Source organism: Antrostomus carolinensis, unplaced genomic scaffold (assembly GCF_000700745.2).
Source record: "Antrostomus carolinensis isolate BGI_N321 unplaced genomic scaffold, ASM70074v2 scaffold8420, whole genome shotgun sequence".
NCBI lineage: Eukaryota > Metazoa > Chordata > Aves > Caprimulgiformes > Caprimulgidae > Antrostomus > Antrostomus carolinensis.
In genome coordinates this window covers 1-9,710 of record NW_010289007.1, presented here as the reverse complement: position 1 = coordinate 9,710, position 9,710 = coordinate 1, and the positions used below count along the sequence as shown (strand labels likewise).

The window sequence follows — 9,710 nt, the reverse complement described above, 5'->3', positions numbered from 1 at the left end:
GCCTTGCACAAGTCCAGGTAGACACCCTGTATCAGCTCCCAGTGTTTACTACTTTGCTTATCACATTTAGAAGTTCAACAGGGTAGCATGCATTTTCATGACATTAAATAAGAGCTTCTAATTCTATTGCATGCACAAAGGATGTGGAGTCCCATTTCTTACCACCCATTTTATACTAAAGACCTAGGCAACAAGGGTCAGAGTAGTCATCACAGGTTCAGCTTTGTAAGTTTTCCCATGGCATATAACAAGCAGCTTGTCAGTGGCAGCCCTGGAGCCTGTGCTGTACTCTCTCATTAATGACTAGATGTGTTTAACAGCCATCAGTCCTGGCCACAGCAGTTATACACCAACATGGATACAAACAGCACTGCGTTGAACTTGCAATATGCAACTGTGTTAAGACTATGTTCAATAGTGAAAGACAAATGTGATTCCATAAGAATCTGCACAGTGTTCAGCTCGTTGGCAGTCAAGCTTTTTCTGCTCACATATTAAAAAGACACAATTTTGTTTCCCTAGCCGTTAGGGAGTTCTTCAGTAAGCTGTGAGGGCAAGGGTAGGGGAGGAGATGGCAATTGAGTTATCCATTTATTAACAAGCTCTGAACTTGCAGCATCTGGACTGCCTTCATATATGCTATAAGAGCCATCCATGACAGATTAGTTTTTCTACAGATTAACCAAACACAGGACCAGTTATTTCAATATACTTTATTTTAAAACAGGTAGGTCACAAAACACTAAGCTTAGCCCCCTCTGCCATACACAAGCTACAAATACTTGTTTGACAGTTGAGGGTCAGTCTTTAGGAGCATACATGAAAAGTGAATAAAAATCCATACAAAACAATATTCAAATAGTTTCCATAGGAACACAGATAATTGTGACCCATCTCCTAGTCATTTTTGTTGCATTTATGCCAAACCTAAACTTTAAAAAACACACTTAAAAATTCTAGCAAGAATTAAGTTAATGGTCCCCCAAATGCCCTAAATTCAATGACTAAACTTGCAGTTAATTACCAAATATTACCTATACATTAATACTAGCTGAAGCACAAGTTGCTGGATATTCAATTCCGCTTTCCCAGGCACAAGAGAGTGGCAGACTAGCAACATCCTGCTCCTCCACTTCAGCTAGGAACCCTTGCTCCTTGATCTGCTGCATTAGTTGCCTAGAAAGAAAAAAAAAAAAAAAAAGAAACTTTCAAAAAAATATTCCAATACAGTGTGCCAAAAAAGCTAAGCAAAGTTGGTGGGTTTCGGTTTTGTTTTGTTTGTTACACACAACTGTAAAGATTTATTACTCCTACAAGTACTAAAAATCAGCTCCCAACCTCCCCGCCCCGCCCCCATCGCCAGGGAACATGAAATCAACTCTTTACTCATCTGTGCAATCTGTGCAGGTCACTGGTGGCTGGCTAGGCTTTAGGGCAAGTGCCAAGACCAAGCTGGTTTCACCATTTCTGGGTAGGATCTAGATCTGCAAAGATGCACCTATTTACCGGTAGCTACATCTGTACACCACACACTATAAAGATTTAATGACTTTGTGATGATTAGTTCAGGATTTCAGATCTATGTCACTGACTATCCCTTATCCCACACCCTCGTGTTCCTGGGTAACTTGAGCCAAGTAAAAGTACGGATGACAGACTAAGAATGTAAAGGAGCTGACCAGTGAGAACTGTGCAACTCCTTCCATACTCAGACAGGAGTTGTACTGAAAGACAAGCTCAGAAAAACTTCAGTTGACCAAGTTTTTGGACTTGGTTATCTTATGCCATATGCAAGACAAGAAACTATGCTACTACATATAGTATAGCATGATATACTACTAGCTTTTACTCAGACGTATGTAGACATCCTGTCCCTTATCTTCACAGTTATGTACCCACAAATTTAGTTGTGCACCTTTATATATGTAGATTACATTCCAAAGAGTTTAGCCTGTCCTAGAAAGATCTGCACCACAGCTTCATTGATACATCCCTCTCAGTTAAGGGCCAGCTTGTATCACAGAATTTTCTGACCAAAACAGAAAATGCAGGAGGTCATGTGTGGCTGAAAAGAGGGCTGTAGCCTTGGATGGTGGTTATCTCTGCAAAATTAAGCTCAGCATGCCTCAGAACAAGTATTACTTTTTAACAGAAACTCAGTGCTATAGTGAAAAAGCTATTCATTCTCCTGCAGAGTCATTTTTAGTTCAATTAGACACAAGTTTGGAGTCTTACAGGAAACCTAACAGCTTAGTTTGGTTTGAGCAACACTTCCATTGATGGGAGGTGCCACTTAAGAAACAGTACAAGCCTTGCTTATAGAGGCAAGGCTAGTAAAAGGATGGAAGGAGCTTCCTCTTATTTTTATGGCAGAATTCCCCTGAACTTAAGGGTTTTCAGAAAATTTGAAAGAAACCCAATAGCAAAGTTAATCATGCTTTAGGGTAATGCTGCTGCTTAAATGCTCTCTGCCAGTTTAAGAGGTAACTGCTTCCTTTTACAGGAAACCCCACTTTTACAGAAGTAGCAATGTGTTAACCTGTCTTGCACAGAAGAGCATCCAGGTTACTTTAAACTCCTGTTTAAGGTGCAGTTTCACAGTATCCTCATACTCAAAAGGTAGTCCTGCTTTCTTTGCTTACCTGTTTAAAAACATCCCATGGAGATCTAGCACCCTGCACTGCACAATGAGCCAGAGCTCAACCTAAACCAAGGCGTAGCTCCCAAATAAACAAGCAGATCATATTGTGAAGCAACACCGTTGAGTGTTCCTGTCTCCTGCAGTCAGGATTTAGCACGCTATCAATTTAGAAGACAGCGTACTATTAGAACTGTGATTGACCAGTCTAATTACTGGTCACAGACACTAACTGTAAATAATCTGCAATGATTCTATATGTTGTGCAAGAATAAAAAACGCCACCTAGAAGCGCAGGTTAATGAAAAGACTCCTAACATTACACCCCTTTAAAAGCACTCCTAGAAATAAATACATCAGAGAAAAGGGTAATTGGTAGTGTTAGCGTTGTTCCAAGCACACAGCAAAAACCTTCAGAGGCACTGCCTTCTTCCACACCACCAGGAGATTTTCCAAGCACAACAAAACCAAGCCTATAGCCCTGTTTGTTAAGGGGCAGGCAACTGACATGAGCTATTCACTACAGTAATCTGTATCAAAAGCACTGATGGATCAAGATACTTAATTACTAACCATGCTGGTCGTGATATCACATAGTGTATTGTTGGCCTCTGGAATCCATTGAAAGTAGAAGCTGCTGCGACAGTATAGGCACCCATGTTCTCAAACAGGATCCAGTCACCAACTTGCAGCTCTGGCATATTAAACCGCTCGACGATACGATCGAGGCCATCACACGTTGGTCCCCATATGCTGCAGGAATAGCAGCTGTCATCTGGTTTAGGCCGCTAAACAAGAGAGTTGAGTATAATCAGTCTATCAAAACAGAGCTTTCAGAAGTAATATCATAATTACTGTAACATTCCACCTCGCAGGGAAGAGCTGCTTGCACACCCCTCTCCACAATGGGCTTTGAATTAATTTCACTGCATGTTTAATAAGGGCTGGAGCACCTCTCCTATGAGGACAGGCTGAGAGAGTTGGGGCCGTTCAGCCTGGAGAAGACAAGGCTTCAAGGAGACCTTACAGCAGCCTTCCAGTACCTGAAGGGGCTACAGGAAGGCTGGGAAAGGACTTGACAAGGGCAGGGAGTGATAGAACAAGGGGAGATGGCTTTAAACTGGAAGAGGGGAGGTTTAGATCAGATATGAGGAAGAAATTCTTTCCTGTGAGGATGGTCAGGCACTGGCAGAGGTTGCCCAGAGAAGCTGTGGATGCCCCCTCCCTGGAAGTGTTCAAGGTTGGATGAGGCTTTGAGCAACCTGGTCTAGTGGAAGGTGTCCCTGCTCATGGCAGGAGGGTTGGAACTGGATGATCTTCAAAGTCCCTTTCAACCCAAACCATTCTATGATTCATAAGTCAAATGCCAAATTCTGGCAACATGAAGGGAGCAGTGAACTGAGAAGTGACTGCTGTGACAAGGATTCTCCTACATCCACGACACACGACTAGTATGTGATACTTCAGAAAGAGCATACCTTTTGCAGAACTGGTTTAACATGTGCGTGATCATACAAGATGCAGTTGAATGATCCATAGACTCCATCATTCACATAGTACATAAGGGTTTTGTCATTTGCATCATCTTCATCTGGAAAAAGTTGAGATACCAGTAAGAGAATGCTTGGAAAGACACCCACAGTTGGCCAGAAGTAAGATTAGGTCTAGATTTGCCTACCATCAGAACCTGTTTGCTCCTTTAATACAATTTTTTTTGCAATGATGTTGACTGCCAGTGTGAATGCTGATGCAACATAGTATCTTCCTGGCTCTGCAATAATATTTATTCCAGAATCTGAAGGAAAGTATTTATCCAGTGCTGGGTTAATTACACTTGTGATCTAGGGAAGAATCAGTTACCAACATTAGTATTTCAGCAGTTACTCAGGTGCTATTTTAGAAGTCAGAGATGAAGTCAGACTTTCAGGGTCACAACAATATACCGGTCAAGTGTGCAATAACTATTCACACATTGTAATCTCCGTTCATTGCCTTTGCTTTATTTTCCCATTCAAACTTCTGTTCGGGATTAAGTTTGCACAAAGCAACAAAAGCAGACATCACTTGCAGCTTAAAAATTTGAGTGACCAAAGAGCTCATGTTTGAGTCTAAAGGAAATCACCCCTGCTAAACTCACTAAGTACCCACACTTTAACTTCTAGTCTTAGAAGCTTACTACATCCTGAAACAGTCATCTCACAGGATCTTACCAACACAGAATGTTTTGTCATAATCTTTATAATTCAGTTGCCTTCATGAACAGTTATTTCCAAGTTCTGAAGTTATCAGTGATTCTGCAGCCTGACTGCATTACACCATGGAGCCCAATGACAACATAATTTGCTCTTGATGCTTCATGTAAGTCAACACTATGCTATGAGAAGCCAGCTTTCATTAAGAGGCATTACAAGCGATGCACTATTAGCCCACATTATTAGTGGAAAACTCACTTCACGTAACTTATTTGCTGTCTCCTTGTGTAAATAGCTAACGTCATTTAACCCAACTTTAGACTGGCAGGTGCTCTGACAACACCGCTGTAAGTGGCAGTCCTATTAATACTCTGCCACCTTGTCTCTTCTGAAAGCAGAAGTATTTCTGCGCAAGAGCAGACTGGAGAACTGATTAAATGATCCAAAAAGCTAGTTGTAAACCAGATCAGATGCTGATCTGTTTGCTACATCAATGCTCATGCCCCCCCAGAAGGCCAGTATGGGTTCAGGACTACCTTTTCACCCCATCTGGGAGGGCTGCCAATCCAGATAGTCTGAAGTACAGCATCAACTGGAAGAAGTCTGTGCCAGTAAGAAGCAAGCCTACAATTAAAACTTGCTTTACAAGTTTGATATCTCTGTATGTTTATGCATTCATTTAGCTATGTATGTAATGGGTTCATCTGGTTTTCAATTTTCAAATTAATTCCCCTCTTTTTCCCTAAATTCTGACAAAGCAGACAAATTCTTACAAGTGTGCCTGCATACCAACATAAAAGCAAGATTATTTTTTTTTTTAATCCACATCAACATTCAAAAAGACTCTACAACCTGAGAAGTTCTTAGCAAAGCTATACCTCTTCGAATTTAAGCTTGACATCTTCAGAGCCAGGGAAGCCACCACCAATATCAAGCAGATACATACTGAAGCCAAGTTCAGCCTAAAATGAGATTAAGGGCAACACTATTAAGAAAGCAGTCTAGTTTATGATTGTTGCTTAAAAAGCAATATAAAGTCATTTCATTAATGCTTTGTACAGAGCTAACTCATCAAGTTCAAGTAATAGTCACCTGAGTTTGAGCTGCTGATTTTAGCACATCTGTAGGCAAGTTTTATGGAACTGATCAAAGTAAGCCATCATGGCCTCAAAAATTCCAACAACATGAAATTAGTGACTTAATTAGCTTTTAATCCTGTAATGGTTTTCCATTTGATTCAGTTTTGCCACTACTGAGCAGTAGTTACAGAGAAAGTAGAACTAGACTTACTCCCATATCAAACACACAGCGGGCATCAGAAATGGCTTGAACAAAGGTCTCTGGGTCTGTACATCCACTTCCAACATGGAAACTACAGAGAGATACAAAACATCAGTGGCTATTTGGTAAATTAGACAAGTTTATACAAAACTGAAGTCACCGTATGCAAAGGCATCTCCATTGTCAGGTGGGCCATTTAAAGAAATCTTACTCAATATGCCTATATTTTGATATTATCAACTCACCTAACTCCCACAATGGCGAGGTCAAGTTCTTTCGCACGCTCCAGAAGAAGCCTGCTAGTCTTAAGTGTAGCTCCAAATTTAACACTCAGACGACAAACTGCTTTGGAGTCATCGGTTGTAATGCGCAAGACTAACCTAGAAATTGGAAAAAAATAAGGGTTTAAGTTCCAGAACAGAAGACATAATTTATCAGGCAGGTTTCACTGGCTAAAAGTAGGTTTATTGTCTCACAATTCTGCAGCCTACATTAACTAATACAGAACAAGTTTCAGATGACAGTAGATGTTTCTGTAACTTGGGAACCCGAGCAAGAATTACAGAACAATTAACATAACTTACTTGGCTTTCGGATGGGCCCTTGCAACTTTCATTAGCTCTACTTCACTATCAAATGTCATCATCTGTACACCACTGCTGGCAGCGTGTTTGATCTGAGATACTTGTTTGCAGGGATTTGCATATATTATTCGCTCAGGAGGAACACCAATGCTCTGTACCAGCTGTATCTCCGTCTGAAGAAAGAACAGATTGCGCTTGTGAGAGATTTGTAGATGGATGATCAAACTAACCAGCACAACAAAAGTGACAGTGCTTGGTTATGCTTAATTCTGTATGAACACATCTTGTACAGCTCAACATATACTAACGCCCCAGATCAGAACACAGCCAAGGTCTTACCTTACTTGCGCAATCAAATCCTGCCCCAAGAACAGCGAGTGTCTTCACTACAGCTCTGCTGTCGTTACATTTCACAGCGTAGAAGGGGGTTACCCGAGGAAGGGCTTTATGCCACCGCATGTGTTTCTTTACAATATCTCCAAGGTCAGCAACATAGAAGGCATCTTTATCATCCTAGAGCAAATATGCATCATAAAGTTACAAACAACGGATAACAGGATAAGCCTAGAGATCAGCATTTGAGGAGGAGGTTGCCTTGCAGAAAATCCACAAAGACAACTTGTTCCATTAGTTTATAAATTTGTAGCATTATGAAATGCAGTGATTTTCCCATTATACTTACAGAAGATGACACTTCATTTATTTTTTGGTCAAGGATATCCTTGGCAGCAAAGCCTTCATCAAGGAAGGTGAATTCAAATTCTTCATCACTGAAGCTACTCATGATTTCGGATATTTCAGGTTTATGTGAAATGATTTAAGCACAAACTGTTGATACAAAAAAACCCCAAACCATTCATTACTTCACTTAAATTCATACAGTTTACATTCAGTACTTCACTCAAATTCACACAGTAATTACATGACCACTGCATCGTCATATAATTTACAATTATACAATTCCTACAGTGATCACTAATAGCAGCATAATTAGGAACTCAGATAGATGACAGATCAGATTTAATCAGAACCAAGGAGGCACTCCAGAAAACAATCTTCCTAGCCTGAAGGCAAGTTCTCCTCTGTTTAGCAACTGTATGAGGTACTAAGCCTATTCAAAAAGAATAAAAAAAAATCAAATAAATACTGTCAGATATTATTAGTCTAAGTCCCTGGAAGTTTCCACTGTCTCTTCCTTCCCCTCCACATCGGAGCTGTCAATATGATGGCTGGGGCCACTGTCAACATACTTACCACTTTTTCTTTTTTTTTAAGAACTAATTAAGCATTATTATAGCTCCCCAGCTTCTGGGAAAAGGCTTTACATGTTACTGCAGAGAGAATCTGAGGATGTTACTGACTTTGGAGTAGTAACAACTCCCACCAAGTCAAAGCCAGCTGAGTATCTGGCTTTTCACTACAGTTTATACTACACATAAACCAGCCATGAGATCAGGGCTTTCCTTGAAGTTGCTGTTGGTGATGAGAGCTTCCCTGTTCTACCCACAACCTCCAGGCTACATGAAAAGAAAACCTCAGCTGTCAGGAGTGGTAGATACACACTAAAAGAGTGGTTCCTAACTGTGGTTTGCAGTCAAAGTCTTCATAGTGATCCCAATTAACACTTTATAACAGGATTTTACAGTAGTCCTTAACAAATCTTCATTGTTCACAGAAATCTACCAGCCAAGTACAAAGTCCCTTGAGAACCAGAACTAAAGAGCAAAAGCACATTGCTCTGCCATCCAGGACCTATGAAGTCCATGGCAAAGTGTATGGGTCATCCTTTCACTGGACCATCCAAATAGAGAATGACAGCCTACTCCATTACGCTGTTAACTGAAGCAGAAGTGTGCTGCCTTTTAAAGACCGCAGCACTGTGAGTGACTCACAGGGAAGATATGGCTTCATGTAACCGGGTCCAGCCCTCCGCCTCTCTCAGCAGTTTTTACACTCAATCTGGCCATACAGATTTGGACCAAAGATTATGTAAACTATAAATTATTCACTAATCTTTAGTTACATCACTGTTCCTTCTAGTTTCTAAAAGGCTTTTTATAATAACATATGAATAAGAACATATATTTTACAGCAGTTATAGATTAACAAGGTTCTAAGACCAAGAGAATAATTCATTCCATATACTGTGTATGCTAAAATCCATTAAACTTTTTATCTACTGAATTACCTTGAAAGGTCAGTGATTATACAACTTCGTTTTAGCCCTCAGAAATATACGGCACCTGAATTACCAGCATCAAGGACTACTTCACATCTTTTGATCAATTCTCTCTTACAAGAGACAAACTGTACTTGAGATTCAAACTAGATTAAGCTTTAACTCTAATGAAATAAAACCCAACAATCCACCAAACCTCATTCTCCCCCTGCTCTCATTCACATGCAGTGTTAATTCTCCCAGAAGCTGGATTAAAGTCTTCTCTCAAAAGCCTCTTTGAAAGGACCTTAAGAAACAGCAAATTAAACACTTCTCAGGCAACTGTTACTAAAGAGAAGCTGCACCGCATTGTAGGATGATTTCAACACACTGTTGCAGCTTTGCAGAAAGCAGTTGATTTCTAGCTGTGGTTAAGAGAAGTGAGCACCATCAGGAAGAACTTAATTTATCCTCCCCTCCGCACAAAGCTGCAGGAAAAGCACTGATCCTATTAACCTCTAAAATGGTTATTACTTTTATTGGTCACAGCAGACTTTAAGAAGTTTTTGTAAGCTTTCCATCTCCACTTTATTGCACAATTTTCACTGCGGTGTAATTACACAGAACACAGACAGCACACGATCGTGTAGATGCAATTTGCAGCCTGCCAGCATATATTTTTATTTGGATTGTGTGCAAAGTGTCTGCAGCTCCCCCGAAGAAAGGCAACTTGTGCTCATTCAGTAGCTGTTCTCCAGCAGGTTCCCTTTCCCAGCAGCTGTGTTGGGGCACAGCTGAGTCATGCCCGCAGGCTCTCAAACACTGAAGCTGCGTCTCCAAAAGGTGCCCGAGGCGCC

At 40.6% G+C, this 9,710-nt stretch overlaps 1 protein-coding gene across 1 annotated transcript; it reads right to left on the bottom strand.

Annotated features, from left to right (window-relative positions):
• Window positions 1-698: 698 nt before the first annotated feature.
• ODC1 (ornithine decarboxylase 1) lies at window positions 699-7,527 on the bottom strand. The gene is made up of 10 exons (XM_010168561.1): window positions 7,378-7,527; window positions 7,035-7,208; window positions 6,696-6,868; window positions 6,357-6,491; window positions 6,121-6,202; window positions 5,709-5,792; window positions 4,317-4,479; window positions 4,117-4,229; window positions 3,212-3,426; window positions 699-1,176 (listed from the first exon to the last, which is right to left on the bottom strand). Exons 1-10 carry the CDS (start codon window positions 7,477-7,479, stop codon window positions 1,035-1,037), a joined length of 1,383 nt encoding a protein of 460 aa, XP_010166863.1. The 5' UTR covers window positions 7,480-7,527; the 3' UTR covers window positions 699-1,034.
• Between the last annotated feature and the right edge of the window lie 2,183 nt (window positions 7,528-9,710).